Raw genomic sequence first — 26,224 nt, 5'->3', positions numbered from 1 at the left:
AGAAGACTGAAAGAAAAACACAAGTTCACTGACTAAAAATATCTTATTATTATTTTATTTATGTATTACAGATTGATTTATTTTCTTATTAATTCTTAATTTGTTTATTTATTTTTCATATTTTGTGTTAAAAAATAAAAATAAAGAGATTTGAGAAGATTGGAATTTTTTAACCATGCCTTTCTTGTGGAAAACCTAATGCGGCCCAGCCTCACCCAGACTCTGCCTGCAGCGGCCCCCAGCTAAATTGAGTTTGAGACCCCTGTCCTACACCATAAATCAGTAAGAGAGGGTACGACCTCTCTCATGGCCCCAAGTGGTGTGTGCATGCCAGAGCACTCTGGAAGGCACACAGAGTCTTTACAGACTACTAAGGATCAAACCTCTATCATCATGCAATCGATTATACAACTCTAAGCATATATGAGTAAATATTTCTAAGCATAAATGACAATCAACAATATAAACCTTACAGCTGGTTTTAATAACAGAATTCATTTGTTTCTCAAACGAGAAAGAGCTATCGAGAAACACTCCTAAATCCTTAGTTCTTAACTTTTCCAGTGGCCCAAGGTCAACATTATCTGCTAATGCTAAATAGGCTGCCGTTATTAACTAATGCTAATTTGACATGAATTAGCATTATGCACTAATGCTAACACTTACTGTTTTTAAAAATGTGAGTAGCTAATGCTAACACTATTTCCCTTAACTTTATAACAATGTGAACGGCTAATGCTAACACTCTTTTTCCTAGCATTATAACATCTGAGCTGCTAATGCTAAGTAGGCTGCCATTAGCACCTACGTCTAATTTAAGGCAAATACGCATTAGAACCTAATGCTCATATCGTTTTCCTTTGCTTTATAACAATGTGAGCAGCTACTGCTAAATAGCATTAGCTAATAACAGCAGTCTAATTTAATGCAAGTTAGCCTCATTTGCATTACAACGATGTGAGGAGTTAACGCTAAGTATGCTTCCATTAGTGGCTAATTCTAATTAGGGGTGAATAAATATTACCAGCTAATGCTAATATCGTATTCTCTTCCCTTTTAACAATGTGAGCAGCTAGTGCTAGGTAGGCTGATGCTAGCAGCTAATGCTAAAGCTAATTTAATGTGAATTAGCATCACATTAGTGAGGAGTTAATGCTAAGTAGACTGCCATTAGCAGGTAATGCTAATTTTAGGTGAATAGGAATTGGCAGATAATGCTAATACCATATTTTCTTGCTTTATAACAATGTGACCAGCTAATGCTATGTAGGTTGCCGTTATTAGCTAATACTAATTTGAGGTGAATTAGCATTATCCCCTTATGCTAACAATGTTTTTTCTTACTTTTTAACAATACAAGTAGCTAATGTGAACACTTTTTTTTTTTTATTGAATTCTAATTTTTCCCTTGCGATGTGAAGAGTTAATGCTAAATAGGATGCCATTAGTGGCTAATTCTAATTTTAGATGAGAAAGCATTAGAAGCTAATGCTAATACCATATTTTCTTGCTTTATATCAATATTAGTAGGTAATGCTAAGTACGTAGCCATTATTAGCTAATGCTAATTTAGGTGAATTAGCATTATCCACTAATGCTAACACTGTTTTTGCCAACTCTTTTCCCTTGCATTATAACAATATGAGCAGCTAATGCTAATTTGATGCGAATTAGCATTATATTAGTGAGCAGTTAATGCTAAGTAGGCTGCCATTATTAACTAATACTACGTTGACGTGAATTAGCATTATGCGCTACTGCTAATACTGTTTTCTCTTATTAAAAATGATAGTAGCTAATACTAATACTCTTTTCCGTTGGGTAACAACAAAGTGAGGAATTAATGCTAAGTTGACTGCTTTTAGCGGCTTATTCTAATTAGGGGTGAATAATTATTAGCAGCAAATGCTAATACCGTTTTCTCTTTCCTTATAACAATATGAGCAGTTAATGCTAATTTGATGTAAATTAGCATTATATTAGTGAGGAGTTAATGCTAAGTAGGCTGCCATTAGCAGCTAAAGGTAATTTGAGGTGAATAAGCACTAGTAGCTAATGCCAATACCCTTTTCTCTTGTGTTATAATGATGTGAAACGTTAATATTGTTCTCAAACAACAGAATGAGAATGAAATATTGATTCTAACAGGGCCCATAAACAGCTTTAGCTTAGCAGCATTAGCTTATCAGAGTCTCCATCATGGTCACACAAATCCTTAGCGGAGCAAAGTGGCCTACTTAGCAATAGCTGCTGTAGAAAGCAAAGGGAAAACAGTATTAGCATTAGCTGCTAAATGTGCACTTGAGAACAAATCTATTGTGAATTCAGCCGTGAATGTAGTGTTTCCAGTAAGCTTCCATTTCCAAATGTTAGCTGCTCCTGTCTGCCTCTTTGTCACACACACAGACTGAAATGATTCACAGCCTTGTTTCATCCTTCTGTCAGTGTCACTGACTGTCACTGTGACTGTGGACATACAGCATGGGAAACACACACATGGCTGATACTTGTATCTAAAGTTACAAAATGTTGTCTCTGTCCAAATATTACCTAACTGTAAGTCTACTTTTAATGAAACTCTCAACATGACTTATCAGTTATCATTAATGTTCCTGCAAACAGACTCCTTGAAGACCCCCTACATAAATATCCATGTACTATCCAGCTAGACTAGTGTGTCTGTCCCTGAAAATATTCCTGCATGTGTGATTGTTCATGTCTCATCTGCAGGAAACAAACAGGAAGTGAGTGAAAGACACAGGAAATGATTCCAGCTCTTCCTCCTATATCAGACATTCTCTCCATACCTGAGAGTGTCCAGTCTCCAGCTTGGATCCTTCAGTCCAGCCGACAGAAGCTTCATTCCTGAGGGACCTGGATGATTGTAGCTCAGGTCCAGCTCTCTCAGATGGGAGGGGTTGGAGGTCAGAGCTGAGGCCAGAGAAGTACAGCCTTCCTCTGTGATCAGACAGCCTGACAGACTGCAGACACACAAAACAACAATCCATCTGTTATCCATCTCTATAGCAGCATAACTAAGTGATGGTTCAGGGTCACCTGATCCAGCTCTAACTATAAGTTTTATCAAAAAGGAAAGTTTGAAGCTGATCGTCAAAGTAGAGAGGGTGTCTGTCTCCTGAACTCAAACTGGGAGCTGCTTCCACACCCAGTCCAACATAGCCAGGCTTTCTTTGCTGCTTTGACAAAACCTCAAATCCCAGTCAGAGATGGTGAGCATCATCACAGTGATGATCATTTCTCTGTTAACCCAGGCTTTCTGCTTCAGGATCTGTGCACGCTCACAGAACAAGGAGACCTTTAAACATCATTTCACTAAATGGATGGACTGAGCTCAGCCTACAGATGAACTGGATAAATAAAGATTTGACCTCAGTGTGCTCAGTGTTCCTGTCTATTCCTAACATATTCCTAACATGATAGCTGCACTTTAGAGCTCTAAAACTGGAACTGACACATATTTAAACTCCACATGTTACTCAGTACATTCAGTTCTGACACTCGCCCACAGTCCAACAAAGGAAACATGGAGATCACATCAGTTTGTCACCAAAGTCTAATTATTCCAGAGGGCAGTGTTGATACAACTAAAGTTATTTTTAAGCAAAGTTGAGTTTTTTATTGTCGCAGTACTTCATGTCTGAAGTATCACTTAAATGCATTACACGCTGTTGATGGCAGCAAACAAACCACCCAAACAAACAGAGGTGGGAGGCTTGGGCAGACTACGTAGGATCAGCTTGTGGGAGGAGTCAGGATAAAACCAAAGAAAGACAAGCTAACAAACACCACAGTGAAGTGAGTAGCTACAAACTGCAGGCCGATTAGTGTTGTTGAAGAAGTCGGTCTGAGGAACGTTCTTAGGATCAACAAATGACGGCATGTATGAGCCTCCCTCAAGACGCACCATCACAAGAAGAACAAATGAGCTGTAGAAAAAGGAGAGACTATGAAAGCCACGGCGTTACAACGTGCACCAGCTGTTGGTCTCTCTGGAGACTACTGGGCGTGGCTGGGTAACCATGGTTACTTGGGAGTTACAGTACATGATATTAATGAAGAGTGGGAGCTGCGTTCTATAGCAAACAATTTGTTATGAGGTAATCAGCTGATCTTAGTTTAACCGGAAGCCCTTCACAATAATTGCAATGCCTTTATTTTGTACAACTACCATCAGTTCGTCTGTACTGATGGTAACTTAAAGTCACACTGATGTCGTTTAGTTTCTATAGTTTATGTAGTGGAAGTATACTACAGTACCCTGATCACTGATAGGACAGATTTATGTAGATATACACCTTTGTGTTTAACATTACTGCATTATAGTGCTGTGATCTTTGTCCTTATATATGGCTATATTAGCTATACTGATGTACGTACATATAACTGGATATGTATCTTATCTATTCATCTTATTTGTCATGTATTTGTATTGTGTACTTCCTTTTTGTAAGAAACCACACACATGATCACAGCCGCAAGAATCAATCAGTGAAAGAATAAAGTGCCTCAAACCAAACCTTAAGCTCTTTATTCCACATGCTGGGATCATTTGGCCTTCAGTGGTGTTCTGGCTGACACACCGGAGTGACCAGAGTGCTAAAGAGTGAATCGGACACACCAGTGTCATCTCTGATATCTCCACTACATTTAATCGTCCTTCAGCTTGTGGCTGCCGTTAGCTGGTCTGCTAGTTAGCTGATTTGCTATTTAGCCGGTGTGCTAGTTAGCTGGTGTGCTAGTTAGCCGGTTCGCTAGTCAGCTGGTGTGCTGACCAGCGAACCAGTAGGTTACAAGATGAGCTTGTCTGTCTGATGAGCCAGCTCTCTCTGTCTTGGTCATTTTGTCCTTGGGCAAAACCTAACCTACCACTACAACTGTAGCTTACCTCCACCAGTGTGTGAATGTGAGAGTGAATGAATACAGGGAGTGCAGAATTATTAGGCAAATGAGTATTTTGTCCACATCATCCTCTTCATGCATGTTGTCTTACTCCAAGCTGTATAGGCTCGAAAGCCTACTACCAATTAAGCATATTAGGTGATGTGCATCTCTGTAATGAGAAGGGGTGTGGTCTAATGACATCAACACCCTATATCAGGTGTGCATAATTATTAGGTAACGTCCTTTCCTTTGGCAAAATGGGTCAAAAGAAGGACTTGACAGGCTCAGAAAAGTCAAAAATAGTGAGATATCTTGCAGAGGGATGCAGCAGTCTCAAAATTGCAAAGCTTCTGAAGCGTGATCATCGAACAATCAAGCGTTTCATTCAAAATAGTCAACAGGGTCGCAAGAAGCGTGTGGAAAAACCAAGGCGCAAAATAACTGCCCATGAACTGAGAAAAGTCAAGCGTGCAGCTGCCAAGATGCCACTTGCCACCAGTTTGGCCATATTTTGGAGCTGCAACATCACTGGAGTGCCCAAGAGCACAAGGTGTGCAATACTCAGAGACATGGCCAAGGTAAGAAAGGCTGAAAGACGACCACCACTGAACAAGACACACAAGCTGAAACGTCAAGACTGGGCCAAGAAATATCTCAAGACTGGTTTTTCTAAGGTTTTATGGACTGATGAAATGAGAGTGAGTCTTGATGGGCCAGATGGATGGGCCCGTGGCTGGATTGGTAAAGGGCAGAGAGCTCCAGTCCCACTCAGACGCCAGCAAGGTGGAGGTGGAGTACTGGTTTGGGCTGGTATCATCAAAGATGAGCTTGTGGGGCCTTTTCGGGTTGAGGATGGAGTCAAGCTCAACTCCCAGTCCTACTGCCAGTTTCTGGAAGACACCTTCTTCAAGCAGTGGTACAGGAAGAAGTCTGCATCCTTCAAGAAAAACATGATTTTCATGCAGGACAATGCTCCATCACAGGCGTCCAAGTACTCCACAGCGTGGCTGCAAGAAAGGGTATAAAAGAAGAAAAACTAATGACATGGCCTCCTTGTTCACCTGATCTGAACCCCATTGAGAACCTGTGGTCCATCATCAAATGTGAGATTTACAAGGAGGGAAAACAGTACACCTCTCTGAACAGTGTCTGGGAGGCTGTGGTTGCTGCTGCACGCAATGTTGATGGTGAACAGATCAAAACACTGACAGAATCCATGGATGGCAGGCTTTTGAGTGTCCTTGCAAAGAAAGGTGGCTATATTGGTCGCTGATTTGTTTTTGTTTTGTTTTTGAATGTCAGAAATGTATATTTGTGAATGTGGAGATGTTATATTGGTGTCACTGGTAAAAATAAATAATTGAAATGGGTATATATTTGTTTTTTGTTAAGTTGCCTAATAATTCTGCACAGTAATAGTCACCTGCACACACAGATATCCCCCTAAAATAGCTAAAACTAAAAACAAACTAAAAACTACTTCCAAAAACATTCAGCTTTGATATTAATGAGTTTTTTGGGTTCATTGAGAACATGGTTGTTGTTCAATAATAAAATTATTCCTCAAAAATACAACTTGCCTAATAATTCTGCACTCCCTGTAGTGGGATTGTAAAGGGTCTTTGAGGGTCTCGAAAAGCGCTATATAAATGCAATCCATTATTATTATTAAGAGCATCTTTAGGCCTGACTGTGCTCATCCTTCCTCCAACCTCTCCTTACCAAAGATAACAACTACATCAGTATTAGCTCAATAACAATTTCTGCAATTCAATTGTGGACATTCATTTTTAAACCTTGTGTAAAACGATAAAACCCCAAAGTCTGAGCATTATTCTTTGTGCAAACAGCTCTTGCAGGTTCCCCCGGACTTAGGTTATTTTTATTATTTAATTACTTTCCTTTAAGCAGCTGTTCAGGCTACTAAACGCATCCCAGAAATAACAAGTGACACCATTAATAGTAGAGGTGGGAATCACCATACAACTCGCGATACGATATTATCACAATACTTAACGCACGATACGATATTATTGCGATTTTTTAAAATATTTTGCGATATTTAAATTCTGCACATAAAGGTAAACTTTATCAATATTCATTTTATCTAATATCAAAGTCTCACACTCAGTCTTTCTCTCATTTCAGTCAGTTTTATTGTTGACAAACTGAACGGTTTGTATTACAGTCTAGTCCAACTTAACTGAATGCAACCATCTGGTACAATTATAGCTATTCTGAACTATGCAATTTATGAAAACTATGCAGCCCCTTCAGCAACTGAAGAATTTGAAAGTAAATTTAAAAAAATATATAATTTTACATTAAATAAAAAAGTTTCAAACTTAATTAAAATTAAACATGTCTTAAATTAAAATAAGTAAACTGTCATGTTTATTGCTGCCAAAAAAAAAGTTAAACACATTTGGACAGTGAAGGAATGTCAGGATTGTTGCTCAGAAAAAGGATCAACATGCTCTGAAGTCAACATGCTCTGACTCCAGAGCATGTTGACTTCAGAGAAAAAATTGTTTGTAACAAAATATCGATTTCTGCTGTCCCTGTATCGATACATTATTAGCAAAAAAAATATCACGATACTACACAGTATCGATTTTTTCCCCCACCCCTAATTAATAGTGGAGCTAACTTTAACAGGTGAAACTGATTTGACCTATAAGGCTACTGCAGTTACTTCTTATCAGGTTTAGTAGGGAAGACATCTGGATGAGGTAGTTAGTAGTATGTAGTTAGTACCGGGCGACTCCCCTCCCCCACATCGGCACCAGAACCCTGTATTTTCTACAGGGTAAGAATGCCTGTTTTATCAAACTATGGCCATTACTACTGTGATCATTTGCAGCCCAGTGTGCCGCTCTCTCTGCTGGGATGAACCACTGGAGCTCACCCAGTCATCCCTTTCTTTCTCACAAGAAGAAGTGAAATAAATATATTTATTATGTTACGAGTCTAATATTCTTTAAATCAAACTGTAATGAATAAATCAAGCAAGAAGATTTGGTGGCTCCACGTGTTGTAGAAGAAAAGATAAACATCTCATTTTGAGAAATCAGCCTTTAAAATTAAGTACTGTGAATAAAAAACAAACAGCGAGCCAATCAGCAGTCGCCAATATCCTCCTAATTTCATTCACAAAGAAATCAAATATATATATTATGGGCCCAAAGGAGCCTAAATCTTTAAATTAGGCAGTACATGAAGTATTTTTTTAAATAAACAAAGACATGACTATAACAACTTTTAGTAATTCAGAGTCCAATTATCCACTCAAATGTAAATAAAAGTTCACTTGACAGCTGTAAAAGTTACCTGTTTATACAATAATATAAATCACATTTCAAATGATCATCTGTGGAAAAGTTTGAATCCTGACCTGAGAGTTTCCACTGCACACTGTGAACTCTTTAGTCCAGCGGACAGAAGCTTCACTCCTGAATCCTGCAGGTCAGAGTTACTCAGGTCCAGCTCTCTCAGACTGGAGGACTGGGAGCTGAGGACTGAGCACAGAGCTTCACAGCTTCTCTCTGACAGGTTACAGCCACTCAGTCTGAAAAATAAAAGACAATCTATAAAACAAGTACTCATGTAGAGTTTGTTAATACATTTCACAACATTAAATGTTGACTTTCTATTTTTAAAGGAAACATAAACATACTAAGATACAACATCATATGTATGAACTTTAATTAATAATTCTAAAAACTAAATGTTTTCTGATCTGACCTCAGAGTATTCAGTTTACAGTTTAAACGTTGTAGTCCAGCAGACAGAAGCTTCACTCCTGAATCCTGCAGCTTTCTGATACTCAGGTCCAGCTCTGTCAGACTAGAGGACTGCGAGCTGAGAACTGAGGACAGAGCTTCACAGTTTTCCTCTGAGAGTTCACAGATGTTAAGTCTGAAGATAAAAACATGAATAAAGATTGTTGTTAAAGTGTAATCAAGGTGCAATAGCTTATTGTCTTGTGCTGAGCAGGTTAGTAAAACTTCCGTTTAACTTTGAAATGAATAAAAATGCTATGAAACAAGGATAACTGGATAAAGACATAAACAAAAACAAACATCAAACACATAAACAAACAGAACTAAACATAATACAAATTGATCTGACCTCAGAACATTCAGTTTGGCATGTGGACTCTCCACTGCAGCAGACAGAAGCTTTACTGCTGAAGCCTTCAGGCTGTTGGTACTCAGGTCCAGCTCTCTCAGACTACAGGACTGGGAGCTGACCACTGACAACAAATTTTCACAGCCTTCCTCTGAGACGTTACAGCTGCTCAGTCTGAGAGAGAAAGGGAAAAAACCACAACAAAAAAAACAAAGAATATATGTGATCAAATTAAATTTGTTTATATGTTGAACCCTTTTTAAAAAAAATTTATTTAAACCTATGAGACTATGAGTGCTACCAGTCCAGTGCACATGATTGGTACCTTGATGGAACCTTGCTCAGGGGTACCACAAGGTAACTATTCGGTGGATTCGACCCCTGAATCCACCGATCATGGGGCGACCACTGTGCCTACTGAGCTAATAATTCTGTGTACACTGTCATACAATATTAACTAAAACAATTATTTTAGAAAATTTTAGTAATTCAATAATCATGCTCATTACCTGTGTATTGTGAATAACACTGGATTTTAAACACTAGCTGTATAAAACTCTTCCTGTTAAAGGTGCGTATAAAGGAAATGGCCATATTTTGGAGCTGCAACATCACTGGAGTGCCCAAGAGCACAAGGTGTGCAATACTCAGAGACATGGCCAAGGTAAGAAAGGCTGAAAGACGACCACCACTGAACAAGACACACAAGCTGAAACGTCAAGACTGGGCCAAGAAATATCTCAAGACTGGTTTTTCTAAGGTTTTATGGACTGATGAAATGAGAGTGAGTCTTGATGGGCCAGATGGATGGGCCCGTGGCTGGATTGGTAAAGGGCAGAGAGCTCCAGTCCCACTCAGACGCCAGCAAGGTGGAGGTGGAGTACTGGTTTGGGCTGGTATCATCAAAGATGAGCTTGTGGGGCCTTTTCGGGTTGAGGATGGAGTCAAGCTCAACTCCCAGTCCTACTGCCAGTTTCTGGAAGACACCTTCTTCAAGCAGTGGTACAGGAAGAAGTCTGCATCCTTCAAGAAAAACATGATTTTCATGCAGGACAATGCTCCATCACACGCGTCCAAGTACTCCACAGCGTGGCTGCAAGAAAGGGTATAAAAGAAGAAAAACTAATGACATGGCCTCCTTGTTCACCTGATCTGAACCCCATTGAGAACAATTATTTTAGAAAATTTTAGTAATTCAATAATCATGCTCATTACCTGTGTATTGTGAATAACACTTGATTTTAAACACTAGCTGTATAAAACTCTTCCTGTTAAAGGTGTGTATAAAGGAGATGAGCTGAAATGCAGACTTCATGGAGAATGTTTGCTGTCAGCATATATCAAAGACAAAGCAGAGATCCATCCAGTCTCTTCCACTAAGCCCACAGAGGGACAGACAACCACTCTCACTCACACCTGCATGAAGTTTAGATCACCAGGTAACCTAACTGCATGTCTGTGGACAGTGGGAAGAAACTGTAGAGGACCCAGAGTGAACCCACTGTAATTCTGTGATAACACTGGTTATGGAAGCCTTACAGTTACATATGGTTACTGACAAGAAACACGACCTTAGAGGCAATTTCAGTAATGAAGACCGAGTTTCTCCCTCCATACAGGATGAAAACATGACAGCACAGCAGAGATTTATATTTAAAAAGGGAGGGTGTGCACTGAACGTGAGATACAAACTTGAACTTAAATTATGAACATCAGAAAAAGATGTAGGTGAAGTCTGGCAGGTGAAGTTTGTGCTTTAGAATAAAACAACCAAACTCCTGGAGTTGGAGACAAGTGAACAAGCTGAGGATAATAAACCTGTCAGAGGGGCTGAAGCATCAGAGCTCATGTTCTTATTGGCTGGGTCTGGATTGTCCTTTGATAAGAGTTACAGAACAAAGTGTGTTTTAGAAATGCTGGAGTGAAACATTAAAACTACCATATATTTACTGAGTGACTGATGATCATTTAATTCACTATTTTTAAAAAAAATGTTACAGTGCTCTTTGAACTCAGCATTTCTGATTTATTTCCCATGATTTTAACAATGAAGCGATGACAACATGTTTACTCACAGAGCTTTGTTGGAGGCTTTGACCACTGGCAGCATTCTCAGAAGAGCCTCCTCTGAAGCAGAGTATTTCTTGAAGTCAAACTCATCCAGATCTTCTTCTGATGACAGTAAGATGAAGGTCAGAGCTGAGCACTGAGCAGGAGACAGTTTACCTGTGGAGAGACTTCCTGAAGTCCTGTATTGTTGGATCTCCTCCACTAGAGAACGATCATTCAGTTCATTCAGACAGTGGATCAGATTGATGCTTTTCTCTGCAGACAGATTCTCACTGAGCTTCTCCTTGATGTACTGGACTGTTTCCTGATTGGTCTGTGAGTTACTTCCTGTCTGTGTCATCAGGGCTCGTAGGAGAGTCTGATTGGTCTGCAGGGAAAGACCCAGGAGGAAGCGGAGGAACAAGTCCAGGTGTCCATTTGGACTCTGTAAGGCCTTGTCCACAGCACTCTGGTAGAAGTGTTTCTTTGCAGATTCTCCTGTTTCAGACTTCTTGGATGTTGTTTGTTGTTGTTCCAGCAGATTGAGTCCAGAGTTGCTGAAGGTCAGATGGACATGAAGAGCAGCCAGAAACTCCTGAACACTCAGATGGATGAAGCAGAACACCTTGTCCTGGTACAGTCCTCTCTCCTCTTTAAAGATCTGTGTGAACACTCCTGAGTACACTGAGGCTGCTCTGATATCGATGCCACACTCTGTCAGGTCTGATTCATAGAAGATCAGGTTTCCTTTCTGCAGCTGATCAAAAGCCAGTTTTCCCAGAGACTCCATCATCTTCCTGCTCTCTGGACTCCAGTGTGGATCTGTCTCAGCTCCTCCATCATACTTGACCTTCTTCACTTTGGCCTGAACCACCAGGAAGTGGATGTACATCTCAGTCAGGGTCTTGGGCAGCTGTCCTCCCTCTCTGGTTTCCAGCACATCCTCCAGAACTGTAGCAGTGATCCAGCAGAAGACTGGGATGTGACACATGATGTGGAGGCTTCGTGATGTCTTGATGTGGGAGATGATCCTGCTGGCCTGCTCCTCATCTCTGAATCTCTTCCTGAAGTACTCCTCCTTCTGTGGGTCAGTGAACCCTCTGACCTCTGTCACCATGCCAACACAGACAGGAGGGATCTGATTGGCTGCTGCAGGTCGTGTGGTTATCCAGAGGCGAGCAGAGGGAAGCAGTTTCCCCCTGATGAGGTTTATCAGCAGCACATCCACTGAGGTGGACTTTCTAGGGTCAGTTAGGATTGTAGTTTTGTGGAAGTCCAGAGGAAGTCGACACTCATCCAGACCATCAAAGATGAACACAACCTGGAAGTCTTCAAAGCTGCAGATTCCTGCTTCTTTGGTTTCAGTAAAGAAGTGATGAACAAGTCCCACCAAGCTGAACTTTTCCTCTTTCAGCACATTCAGCTCTCTGAAAGTGAATGGAAATATGAACTGGATGTCCTGGTTGGCTTTGTCTTCAGCCCAGTCCAGGCTGTATTTCTGTGTTAAGACTGTTTTCCCAATGCCAGCCACTCCCTTTGTCAGCACTGTTCTGATTGGTTCAACTCTTCCAGGTGTGTCTTTAAAGATGTCTTCTTGTCTGATGGTTGTTTCTGGTCTGTCTGGTTTCCTGGATGCTGTTTCAATCTGTCTGACCTCATGTTCATCATTGACCTCTGCAGTCCCTCCCTCTGTGATGTAGAGCTCTGTGTAGATCTGATTCAGGAGGGTTGGGTTTCCTGCTTTAGCGATGCCCTCAAACACACACTGGAACTTCTTCTTCAGCTTAGACTTAAGTTTACGATGACAAACAGCAGCTGGAAGTTCTGAATAATAATAATAAAAATACAACTTTAACAATCATATTTTACAAAATGCTGATGACAATTTCTGACCCACTGAGAAATGACTGAACACACTGGTGTCACAAGTGTCTCATTTATCCAGCAGCTTAAATCTTTAGATAAATCCTCTTACTGCTCTGCAGACGGTCAGCCAGCTCCTCCTGCTTCATTCTCCTCAGGAAGTCCACTGTGATCTTCACAAATGCCTCTCTGCTGTTTCTCCTCTGCTCATCATCCTCCCTCTGAAACTCCAAGCACTGGGGCTTATTTGGATTCAGAGCCTTCTGGATCTTCTTCAGCTCGTTCTTCACAAAAGTGATGATGTTGTCCTCCAGCAGCTGGAACAGAATACTTTATGAATGACCCACCACTCTGAACTTTAGTCCACACAACATCCACTTCTTTACCATCAAGGGGCATATCATCCGCGAACTCTTTACCAATTATAGGTTTGACTTTATCTGATTAACTGAGACTTTGTCCACAACTCCATGATCCCAAAACGTTGATGCTGTTCATATGAATGCAGCGATTTCAGTGGGAGAAACATTTCACTGGTGTTCAGAGCTGAACTACCAACAGGTTGATGATCAAAGCCAGAAACTTGGAGATGTTTCAGGTGACTGAGTTGATCGTACAGACAACTGGTCTTAAAGGTTCACTCTGTTTACACATACAGATCAGTATTTAAGGTTTGACTCTCATCATCCACTGGGGCACAAACTGGGCGTCATCAGGACACTACAACACAGAACAAACACCATCCCCACAGACACAGCAGCCAGCGAAGCAGAAGAACTTCACATCAAGAAGGTCCTGAGTAAATGTGAACGCTGGTTTGAGGGCGGAGTCAAGGAGGCCATTTATGTGAAAAGGAAAGACCATCTCTGAATGGAGGAGGGGCCTAAGGGTACAACTGTCACCATCTTACATGCTGTGATTGCAGCCATTCCCCAGCTCTCTGTGAACTGGACTCATGACCATTGATCAACAACCATTGATCAATGGTCCTGACAATATGCGTACCAATGATCAATGAACTGACCTCCCAGCCCATTGTTCCTTCAGTGGGCTGGTTTCAGTCATACAAATGTCCTGTTTATAAGATTGAAACCTGCAGTCAGCTGAGACTGAAGAAGTCACCTGATGATGATGAAACGTTTCTCCCACTGAAAACATCCAGATGAACAGAATCAAGCTTTTTGGGATTTACATACCTGGATGATTGAGCATCAAGACACAACTCTGTGACTTTTCTCAGATGAATAAATCCTCTCCTCCAGCTTTGTTTACATCTACCAGCCCTGTGGCGCTGCCCAGGGAAATAATCTATGTGAAAGGTGGAAAGTCATACAGGTGTCTGCTCCTGCCTTCAGTTATTTTATCTACTGTGTGTCAACTGGCTGAACCTCCTCCAACTGTCTACTGTCTCCCTAAACTCAACAATGACTTCGTGATCTATCCATTCTCTGACCAAAGACATCCTGCTGCAGGAGGTTAACATAGCAGCCAATGATGATCCCACTCACTGTGAACAACACATTTGGACCTGATTTGCTGCTCTGGTTTACACGTGAACTTTGACTGCTGTCACCAACTTGAGAGGCTCTACAGAAAAACTGGACTTGTCCATAAAAATCATAAACTACATTATAAGGACAGCATTGCTCAATCAACTCTAATTACTATGACCATGTTATCTCTTCTAACTAAGGTACAGACACTCAAACTTGCTGCTTTCAGTGAGAAGTCAAATGTCTGAATATGAGCTGGAAGCCGCTGAGAGTCCTCCTCCTTCCCGTGGGGTTTACTTTCTCTACTACTTTCACTATAAACACGCCCCTTTCATGCACCTGCAGAGGGCCACCAGCAGATGGAGCTGTCTTAAACAAATCCACTTGGATAGTTAGCTGTAGATGACTTTATCAGTATGATTGTAGGACTTTGAGTTATTTTTCAGATTTATTTAAACTCCTATATTGTGCACAAGTGTTGAGCGACCCATAATTTCTCTGTACTTTTCATAAGAGCAGCCAGACTTTCAGCTAGTTTTTCTTTTTTAAGAGCTCAAAGTTATTGAAGAAACAGTTATTCAGCTTCATCTCCACTGATCTCGACTACAAACTGTTTCACTTTGGTTTCTGTTTAAAGCCTCGATGTTTAAAACGTTTCCCTGTGATCACATTTGCACCGTCTGATTTCAAAGTTTGTTTCTTTTGGTCATTTAGTCCACAGAGTCCTTGGTGTTCTGAAAGGGACCTATAAATAAATGCATTATTATTAATAATAAAGTAGTTGTTGTACATGTACAGACCATAAATATGGAGTCCAGCTGTGTTTGATGCTGCTGGGCAGACTGACCACTGGGAACCTCTGAGCTCTGCTGCTCCACTCTGTGGAGGAACCATGAAGGATTAGATCAACACAGGATAAAGATCCAGGAGTTTCTGCTCAAATAACTTCATCTGAATCAAGTCTGTCAAGTTTTAGACTCTCAGATTCTGAAGATATATTTTCTGTTTTCTATGAACTTTCTTTCATCAGTGATGGAAGTGATGATGCTGCAGAAGCTCAGAGGAAACTTTGAGAAAACTGTGATGAACCATCAACTAATGCTCTCAGGAGGCCAAAGGTCCCTGAATGTAACTGTGCAGTAGATTCAACGAGTGTTTGAAACCTGACCACTTCCATATGTTTTCATTCTAACACAAGAAGTCCTTTTCTCATTGCTTTGATTTGAGTTTTCATTTGAGTTTTCTGAGTCTCGTATTTGGAGTCGAGTCTAATCAATGATCTGACAGAAGAACATTAAAAAGGATTTACCAGTGCTGTCAAAATTAACATGTAGGGTTAGGGTTCATCTGTTATCATGATTAACATGATAAAAACCTTTAACACGACACATCTGGAGAGCAGAACAACTCAAAATCCCTGAAATGTTTCTATCAACGCACTTCGAGCAGTTTGTCTGAGTAGAGTTACCTTTGTACACGTGCAGATGTGCAGCACATCTGTTAGTGACGGCAGCTGAACCAATCAGCTCAATATGGAAGATGACAAACACACACTGACCTCCCGATGGAAAGTTTGAGCATTAAAAAAATAACAAGACGGACCAGCCGACCAACATGAAGGATTCTGCACATCGTGACAGAAGGAATTTTCTTTTCACCGAAGCACTTCCAGCTTAAAATATCACAACAATGCAAAGCACTGATGACACAACTGCCAAGTGGACAAACTGCAGACCTGTTAGTGTTGTTAATAACATAGTTTTGGTTCCTCGTGTCAAAGACTTGAAGAAGAGTGACAGAGAGTGTTAGACTGCTGCAGGATCAGTGCCACCTCCACAGACCTGTGAAGAAAATGATTGTTTGACAGATGGGCTCAGATTCAGGATCAGCTGAGGAGTTTGTGGCTGACAGAATCCTGCAGGTACAGAGCAGAGCCCATCATTAGCATGCAGGACTGTCCCTGGGGGGGTCGGCTCATTCAGGAGGTTAATCAATGTTTACATGTTCAATAAACATGTTAAGTGTGTAAATTTGCCCTTTTCTCTCGAGTCTGTTTGCTCATGAAATGAACTTTGATTCGTTTACATTAAAAATGATGTTTAATGGTGATTAATCCAAATGAATCCACAGTAACCCTGTGATGAGTCTGATTAAACATTTTCATTAACAGCAGTAATATAGATTATATATGATTATATATTAGTGCACACTTAGCTTTTAGTATATATGTTTGTTACAAAGTTGTATTTACAGCAGAGAAGCTGAGTTAAAGACTGAAAACTATTCAAAGTCTCTTTGAATTGAAGCGTTTAACATTCTTTGTGTTTATTCTGCATTGACTTCATTATATGGTGTAAACGTCTGTTACAGGCTTAAATATAAAGTTGGAAAAATGTAACTGCAGCTATTGATCAAGTAATTGTGATTAATCAGGATTAATGACAGAAGATTGTGTCATTAATTAGTCATTTTTAATCTACTGACAGCACTAGTGTTCACTCTGGTGCCTCCAACTGTTTTACGCCCTTTCAACACCTTCGTGGTCAAAAGTGTACACGCACAAAATCTACAATAAAACCCTCACGCAGCAATAGGACAGACACACAATCCATTTATCTCTGTGTCTCAAACACACACACGTGTATTCAAAGCCTCGATTTGTTCATATTTCATCTGTTGTGTTTTTATCTTCAGCGTTTTCAGTGTTGCTGCATTTACACCAAAAATGTTTCCATTGATGAATCAGATTGATTTGAATGTGTTTCATCCATACAAATCCCTCCCTGGTGGTCACATGACTCTATAACATAACAGGAGTCATGTGACAAGAGTTTCATGCTGTAAAATGTCACAATGGTTGAATGTGGTGGAGTAAAAATGTGAGATGTCAGCTACTTTTCTTCAATATGAAATGTTTGCAGGGCCTGACAGGAAGTGGACGGACGCTCTGATCACTTCCTGTTTGCTGAAGTGGGTTTTCAGTTGTTTAGAAACCAAAGGCTTGTTTTAAAAGACAGTTTAAATGGGACTGAGGGAACGACGTGTTTGTAGTTTATATCCAACAACATCAAGCAGTTTAATCAAAGAGTTCCTGTTACTAACAGCTCACCTCTCTGCAGCAGACACAGGCTGGGATTTAAAATCAATGTAGCGATCTTTAGACCAGTCACTCTGTAAGGACACAGAGCTGGGTGGAGGTCCAGGCTGGTTCCTGTGAATAATGATGCAGCAGTGATGTGAGTGCTGAGCTGTGACATGGAGAAGAGTCATGGACAGTTAGAGATGGTCATCTCACCTCTGAGCTTTGGTCTGGCTCTCATGTTCCCCACACAGAGTGCTTTTAGAGGGAGGGGCTCCCTCCTCTCTGTCCTCACACTGATCCATGCTGCTCAATTCAGCTCACACACACTTTCTACCTGCAGAGGAAACACAAATCATTCATGTGCACATCAGCTGAAATCCTCCTTTCATCATGTGTGCTGTCCAAATATCAGCTGCTTCTTTCCTGCTTCATCTCAGTGTCAGCTGGATGCAGTCAGACAGCAGTGTGAGGCAGAGGAAGCTGCCATCAGCTGCTCTGCTATCAGTCCACTAGATGGAGCCTGAAGCACACACGATGCATTCACTGACACACACTGATTCACTGTGACTGGAAGCTTCAGTCAGTCCAACACGTGTGAACAACATTTTAAACATTTCAGCTGATCCAGGATTCAAAGAGGATCAGCAGAGTTAAAGCTTCACACTAATTCTTGCTGCTGAGTTTGCAGAGAACTGCACACACACTGATTCACTGCTAATGAGAAGCTTCTTCCATCCAGTAATTCATCATCCATCAGCTCTGCTGCTGCTCTCAGTCCTGGACTCTGATCACACACTAAAAGCAGCTTTTTAACTCGTGTCTGTAAGAACTCTTAGTGTTAGCTTAGTGTTAGCTTAGCGTTAGCTTAGCGTTAGCTTAGTGTTAGCATGCTGTGTGCTAGCTCAGCGTCAGAGCTCTGCAGGTGTCTCGTGTGTAAATATTAATCACAGTGACAGTAAAGGAGGTAAAGGGCTGTGACGTCATCACGTACGCTGCGTCCTCTGTGGGCTCTGAGTGAACTCAAAGTACAAACTACAAGTACACAAACACGAACGTAGCTCAGAGTGGCGGACACACTCGGCCTCGTTGGTCCAGCTGTGAGTCCGTTACCGTGAACTATGGAGCGGCAGATTTGTGCTGAACTAAGCTGCACACAGCTGATGTTAGCCAGGAAACATTACACACTGACTTTAATGGAGAGACCGGAAATACAAACACACACAGTTTGTTGTGTGAAGAAATCAAACACGAGCTGAACAAACAGTAAAGTTCCTAAAGACAAACTGTTAAAGGAGGAAACAAAGCAAACTTACAGTTTCTTCACACCAACAACAAGCTCCACTCCACACCTGGACACTAAACACGGACACACAGGTGAGCTGCTTCCTGGAAGGAGGCGGGGCTCCACCTGAAACTCAGCACAGGTGGGAGGGGCTCAGCTCTGTGTGTGCTGATGTGTTAACTTTAAAAATATGCCGTCTGACTGCTCAGACTGAGTCAGAGTAAAGTTCACATGCTGACGTGTGGAGACATGAAACCTTGTTGTAGCTGCAGGTGTGAACACACTGATCCCAGATCAGCTCTGCTGTATTTGTAACATGAACATTTCTGCTGCAAAGCTTCAAATGTTCAGCATGTTTCTCTGTTTCCAGTCTATAGATCCAGTCACACTTTCTACCTTCACCTGTGCAGTAAAGACTGAGAGCAGAGCTGAAAGCAAGCGTCCAATCAGTGAGCAGCATCAACACCTGAGCTTCATTCAGACTCTGTTATTGAAGATGTTGTTGGTACAAAGTTCATCTGCTGCTCACATGAATCCATGAAAGATTTATTTCACTGAATGTTTCTTCAAAGCTCATTTCAACCTGTTGAAGTCATGAATGAAAGTGCAGACTGAGAGTGGATCACATGATGTTTGAGGTGTGTCATGTGACATGTTCAGTATTGTCACACATGTCTAGATTGTCCCTGATATCATAACTGCTCAAACACTGATGATTATATTTGAAGAATTATTCCTGATGGCAGCAAAGTTTGAATGGAGCTCTCTGTCTGTGCTGATTTGTCGCCCTCTGGAGGTCAAAGCACAAACTGCATGATGTCACTGTAACCACCACAGTGACAGGAAGTGTTTTTATGACTGAAACACTGAAATGATGCTAACGGCTGTCGTTAGGCTCACTGACAGCAGTGCTGATGTGTTCATGTCAAACACTGGCTCAGGTCAGACTCCTTCATCCTTCTCCAGCGTGAGGCCGCCCTCAGACCCACAGGAGCTCTGACCTTTGACCTCCTGACCCTAACCATTTTAGTCTTGTTGCATCTGCAAATCCATCCAAACTGTAGCCGAGCAAAAGAAGCTGGAAGCTGTTCTATGAATGATGTTGTCGAAGGAGCTTGGAAAGAAAAGCGTCTGGACTTCTTTAAGTTGCTTGAAGAGGGACATGGACGTCTTAACGCCCACTCACATCCTGGGACATTTGATCACAGGAAATCACATGATGGGGTGGGGCTAGATCTCACAATGGGTTCACCCAAAACCTTGGCTGATTGAGACCCACACCCGTTCTCACACCGTGGCTCGTGTGATTAGGTAGAGGATCAACAGGGGCTCCGTGTCCCTGAATTTAAACTGAATCTAAACACACCGTGCACAATGCCAAGTTAGATAATGGTTAAAAGAACAAGATAAGAATAAATAAAAAGATAAAATAAGGATAAAAAATAACTTAAAAAAATAAAATAAAAAGATAAATAACTGCAAATAAGTACAAATAAGTAACTGAAGACACGTGTGGTCTGCAGATGTCGATGTACATGGATGTACATGGAGTTTAATGTGCAAAATGAACTTAGTGTGCAAAGTGACCTGATGTGCAAACTGCAGTTTGAGGTCGGTCAGCTGTTCAGGAGTCTGATAGCAGTGGGGAAGATGGAGTTGTTGAGTCTGGATGTTCTACATTTCACACTTCTGAACCTTCGTCTCGAGGGCAGAGGTGTGTCTCTCCTCTGGACTCTGTGATGGTAGCTGCTCTGCAGAGAGGGCAGCGGGGTCCTGATGATCTTCTCCACAGTTGTCATCACTCTCTGCAGGCGTTTGCGGTTTGCAGTAGTGCTGCCGTACCATGCAGTGATGCAGCTGTCAGGCTGCTCTCCACAGTGCAGCTGTAGAACCTGCTGAGGATCTTGGCCAACATACCAAATTTCCTCAGCCTCCTCAGGAAATACAGCAGCTGCTGAGCCTTCTTGACCAGCTGTGTGAGTTTGAGTCCCTCACTGACTCAAACTCCTTCAGTGACACTTGCAGCCTTGCAGATTAGTTTGCTGATCCTGATGCATCTCTGGAGCTGATGCTGTCCCCCAGCAGACAACAACAACATAGATGCTCTCACTAGTCCACTTTACCCTCTAATCACATCTCTGACATCTGCAGGTTGCTCCATAGAGACTCTTGTGCAATGCCAAGTGTTTGTGTTTGTCTGTAGGTACACATTAGATATGACCATAGACGCACACACACAAGTGAACACAGCAGCACAGATGGTTTCCACCTGCTTCCCTCTTTCTTCACACAACTGTGAGGATGATGAAGAGGTTTCAGGACGAGGTGGTCAGCAAGCACAGGATAAAGCAGGGCCATGAAACTCTCTGGTGCAGCAGATGTTTAATCAGACTCAGCTTTAGGCTTCTTTTCCCACCTGGCAGCAAAGTAACAGCTTCACTAATGTGAACAGTCACAATGTTAAACGTTTCTATATCTTCATATATTTTTATCTGTTGATGCTGCAGAATAAAGTCTGTTAACAGAGTGCAGGATGTGTAGAGCAGGTCCAGCTCTCCCTTTACTGTGTCCACTTTCATCAGCCCCTGTGAAGTGACACAGAGTGCATGTGTGTCTGTCAGCTGTTGTTTGTTGTGAAGGATGGAACAAATGAACACACACTTTTAGAGAAATCTGAAAAAGCAACACGTGCTTGGGCTCCTTCTGTGCTCGTCTTCATTAATGCTGATCTTTCTTTCCTGTTTGTTCTTTGGCACAAGCTTCAGTCTTTTCTCCCAGGGCTCCTTCACACTTAGAAACACACCTACATTCATTTATACACAAACATCATGAAACAAAGGCTTTGTAAAAGAGGACACGAGATCCTCTCTGAACAGCACATTCATATCAAACACAGGACTGAACAGGATATACTGAGTCTGTGCTGTTTTCATTGTTACTTGCTGAGTATTTTTCCAGTGTTTGAAATGTGACTCAAGTCTGATTCTTCTACTGTGTGTGAACTCTAAGCAGCTGCATTAAACAGCTGCTTTTCAAACCAGGCTCAATCCTATGACTCTGTGAATGTAAACTTTTGTCACCTGCATGAATAACAATCCTTGATCTAGTCAGGACTGCAGTGCTCCTGTGATCCCAGCTTATAGATGGAGGCTAGCATGAGAGGCTCAGCAGCTAAAGCAGCACACCTGGGTCTCCCAGCCTATTAAAAGCAGCCCTTTGCTTCACCTGCTTCACTAAACATTATTATTATTATTTAAGCAGAGTGGTGTGATTCATGTAGGCATTGCTGTGTGACAGGAGGACTTTTCTTGAAACAGCTCGTGTGACGTGAGCTGACGTAAAAACAGTGATGTTAGCTTGATTCTCTTGGCTAAAACTATTTTAAAAAGAGGGTCAATCATGCAAATCTGCCAATAGAAGCCAAAGTTACAGCCCCTCAGAGTTTAAAGAGAAAAGTCCCGTTTCCAACACTCGGTTGTGCAAAGGGAAACAGGCCCACAGTGCCTGAGTGTGTGGGTAATTCTTCAAATAATATTCAAAAGCAAACATTTTTAAGCATGTAAATAAAATTCAATCATTTCTGCTCTTCAATACCTAAGAAATGAAAACTGGCAGATGGTCCCAAAATGTGAAACGCCTGGCTATCTGTGCATTTAGTGCTGCAAGTTTTCACTGTTTACCTTCAGAAGCATAAATCTCTGCACAGATAATGTTCATATGTGGATTCCTGGTTTTCTGCAGTTAATTGTGACCCAAAGCATATTTTTAAAGTGGTTCCAGGCAATAAAGTCTAAAAATAAATACATCTACTTCCTTTTTCTGTGTTCCAGCCTCAGTGACTCTGACACAGTGCTGTAATTTTTACACCTCTGATGAAAGCAGAGTTTGTAGTTGCAGAGAAATACTCGACTCATTTTGGGCATTTACGAGCAGGAACCTCAGAAAGCCCCTCGCTGCTTCACTGGTTAAGAAGCAAAGCAAACATTAGTTCACAGTGATGTTAATTAAGGCCCAAAGTTTAGGAACGAACGTCAGCACTTCACTAATGAATGTAATGCTGATTCATGTGCTTGTTTTGTAATGTGCATGTTGTGCGTTGCTATTTCCCATATTCTTTGGCACTGATAGATGAAGAGTCTCAGGCAGGACCGAGGCTGCCAGCTGCTGACAGTGAGCAGGGAGAGAGCAGCAGAAGCTGGGCAAGAGCAGGGCACCTTCAGCCCCCTTCATCAGTCAGAAATCATTTGGGTGTCTGTGTGAAATGTCTGGTTTTTAAAATCTTTTTGTAGACATATTTATTAAATGTTTAACAATTATATAGAAGAAAGACAATGTAAAGAACAAAACATGACAAAACAAAAATGAGTTGAAGTTATGAACTGTTTCTGAGAGACAAATAACACCAGGATCCTTTTTGTGTAGCTGGTAACTGTGCAGGGGCGGGTCTAGCAAAGTGTTGCCAGGGGGGCAGGTAGGGCATTAACAGGGAGAGGGGGGCACAAAGAAATACTTTTCTTTCTTGTTCTCATTTAAAATGTCTCACTTTTAATAAATAATTATCTGAATCTTACAACAAACGTTTTCATCTGATGTAAAATGTATAGAAATCCATTATTGTACATAGTCATTTTTTTAGGGCCCCATCATAATTTCTTCAGAAGTAAGTACTGCATATGATGCCAGTGTTTCCCACATTTTCTAGATTCTGCACCAGTACTGTGTGTAAAATGCATCAAAAAGTCCGTTTGATTCTTTCTCAGCTGTCTTTCTGTCTCCTTTCACTTTTTAAAGGTTGCCATGTTAGAAAACATATTTTGCCCTGCCGTGCTGTTTATTGATGTGGCAAATGAAAGGTTTATGAAAACATATCTAAATCTGTCATCAGTAATCAGCAATGATCATGTCTCACCTCTAGTCTCTGTCTTAATGTCAGGTTTCCACCGTGTGTTGTAGATGTTCAGGAGGTTAACTCGACCAACAGTCTACTTCCTGTTTAGAATACCAGGACAGGGAGGATGGTGCAGGTTTAAGTTTATTAGACTGATGCATGTATACCAACAAGACAGCGTCCATCACTGTGACAACAGCGTTTGTTTTCATTCAAAGGCTTCATGGTTTTTCCTTTAATACCTGGTGGGCCGGTCTCCAGTCAAAATGCCCGGGACCATTTTTTGTCCCAGTCCAGCCCTGGTGTCAGATCTGCATGCAGTGTCAATGAGACGATCAACAACAGATCAGACAAAACACTCAGGCGGACACTCCTCTGTAGAAGGAAACATGGAGAGTGTGAGGTAATCAGTGCACAACATCACTTTGTATTTCAGGCTGTTTTTATATAGAACTTCAGCACCAATGTAAAAGTTCTGGTTTGAGGAAGATGAAGAACATTTTCAGGAAGGATGCCGTCTGCAAGCAGAGCTGCTTGAACCTCAGCGCTGAGGTCCAGACTACTTCCTGTGAAGCCACGTGATGTAAATCTGCTGCTGTAACTTCACAGTTTACTGAAGCTAAATGCAACGTTACCATATAATCTGTTTTCAACAAAGGTTTCACTCCGTCCGGTGTTGATGGAATGATTCAGGCCGTACTCGTCAGGCTTCCCGTCGACCACACGCATTTCAGTCACAAACCCCGTGACTGACAACAAGGGAAACAGCAGAAGAAAAGATGTGAAAAATACTGGATGATGATGATGGAGGATTAACCGCGGTGGCTAAACTGTTTCCTGTCTTTGTGGGCGTACTCACAGGGAAGTTTCCAGGCACGTCAGTCTTGGTGGCTAAAGTCTCCATTTTCCAACATGTATCGCTACAGGTGCAAAGACACAACATTACAGTTTTTCTCAAATGTTAAAACACAAAAGCCAATCCTGTAACCCAAATGACCAGTAGTCTAAACACATTTACTAAATGTAGCCACCATATTCCAGTACCATAAACACATGTCACATGAAGACACAATTCACAAAACACAACCCTCTGTACTCATAAATCTAAACACATTTTTCCTTGCTAAAACACATGTTGCAAAACAACTCTGCTCATATTCTCAAATGAAAGCCCATGTGATGCAAAATGCTTGCCACAGTCACCAATCTTTGAACACAGGGAACACACCTGGCGTCAGTCACTACACACAATGACTCAAAATTGAAGACACTTGTTGCTAATGCTGTACCCACATGTAAAAGCAAGTTCAGAGTGCACAGTATGCTGAAGGTTCCAAACAAACACAATGGATGAAGGCAGAGTCAGGGGAAGAGGAATTTGATGCAGAGGAGGGAGAAGAGCTGGCCCTGGAAGAAGAGGAGCAGGCCAATGAGGAAGAGGAGTTCAAATGAGAGGAGGAAGAGGAGCGACCAACGAGGAAGAGGAGAAGGCCAACATGGGAGAGGAGAAGGTCCAGGAGGGAGAGCAAGACAACCTCGTACCATCATTACGGACGAGATGCGAGCAACAGCTCAGCGACATGATGCCGCACAGTGATTGTGGTGTGTGTGTGGTGTGAATAACGTAAATAAAAAAACTTCACACCCTGTTCATGTTTTCAAGATTACTGTTGTGTGCAATAGATTCTGTTTTTGCATTGAGTTGTGTTACAGTAGTGTACGTACATGCAGGATTTTCTATAGATTTATACTACTCATATGAAACTCACAAATCTAAATGCCTAATCCTCTGCAGAGATCTACGACGATCCGTTACTGTATAGTTTCTAAAATATGCATTGGCAGTTATGAAACAAAGAACCTTCTCACAAATTGAGCATTGTGTTTTCAATTGTTTTGCTGTAGTGTGTAATGCTGTGTATAGTGTTTATAGTTTTGACAGCTTCGAGCTGCTCTCTTGGTGTGGGAGTTTGAGTTTTGCAGTGGGAAGGTGTGGTTGTGTTTATGTAGCTTTAGAGAAGGGTGTTGTGTTTGGACATTGGGGGACCTGGTGGTAACGTTTGTGACATGTGTTTTAGCATTTGAGAAAAACTGTAATCATCAGTGTAAATATTTTACAGTTTTTGCCCGTTGCTTGAACACTATAAACCCATGCTCAGACTAAAGTAACACAACGTGAAGCTTTTGTGACCATACCTCAAACACATGTACCCATACCTTAAACAAAAGCGCTGCTTAGCACCCCAGTACCAATTATGCAACACTCCTACTCCTTTATGCAACACACCTACCCCTTTATGCAACACACATGGTCCTGCATGCTACACTCTATGTCATACATAAGACACTTCGCTCACAAAATGAAATCTCAGGGTGCCATTCGGAAAACACATGTATCCAAAATACAAAACACATGGGGTAATTGCAACCACGCAAATACACACCTGAAGGCACGTACTTGCAAAACCGAACACCAATTAGCCAACTACAAAAAGCCCTCAGCGTAGCCATTTCAAGAACTTCGCAAGCATGGA

General features: G+C 41.4%; 2 protein-coding genes across 1 annotated transcript; both read right to left on the bottom strand.

Moving 5' to 3' along the window:
• LOC146577177 (protein NLRC3-like) overlaps window positions 1-26,224 on the bottom strand; it is a 311,857-nt gene that overhangs the window by 173,169 nt on the left and 112,464 nt on the right.
• On the bottom strand, window positions 2,789-17,823 carry LOC146577183 (protein NLRC3-like). Its single transcript, XM_085252220.1, has 9 exons — window positions 17,734-17,823; window positions 17,548-17,649; window positions 15,239-15,317; window positions 13,058-13,262; window positions 11,109-12,906; window positions 9,034-9,207; window positions 8,647-8,820; window positions 8,297-8,470; window positions 2,789-2,981 (listed from the first exon to the last, which is right to left on the bottom strand). The coding sequence occupies exons 1-9, from the start codon at window positions 17,820-17,822 to the stop codon at window positions 2,789-2,791; spliced, it is 2,988 nt and encodes a 995-aa protein (XP_085108346.1). The 5' UTR covers window position 17,823.

The sequence above is a fragment of the Mchenga conophoros genome, linkage group LG3 (assembly GCF_057382185.1).
Source record: "Mchenga conophoros isolate Kocher_MC1m ecotype Shallow Benthic linkage group LG3, M_conophoros_male_GT1.1, whole genome shotgun sequence".
Classification (NCBI taxonomy): Eukaryota; Metazoa; Chordata; class Actinopteri; order Cichliformes; family Cichlidae; genus Mchenga; species Mchenga conophoros.
The sequence above is the reverse complement of the archived record's forward strand: the minus strand, read 5'-3'. Positions and strand labels throughout refer to the sequence as shown.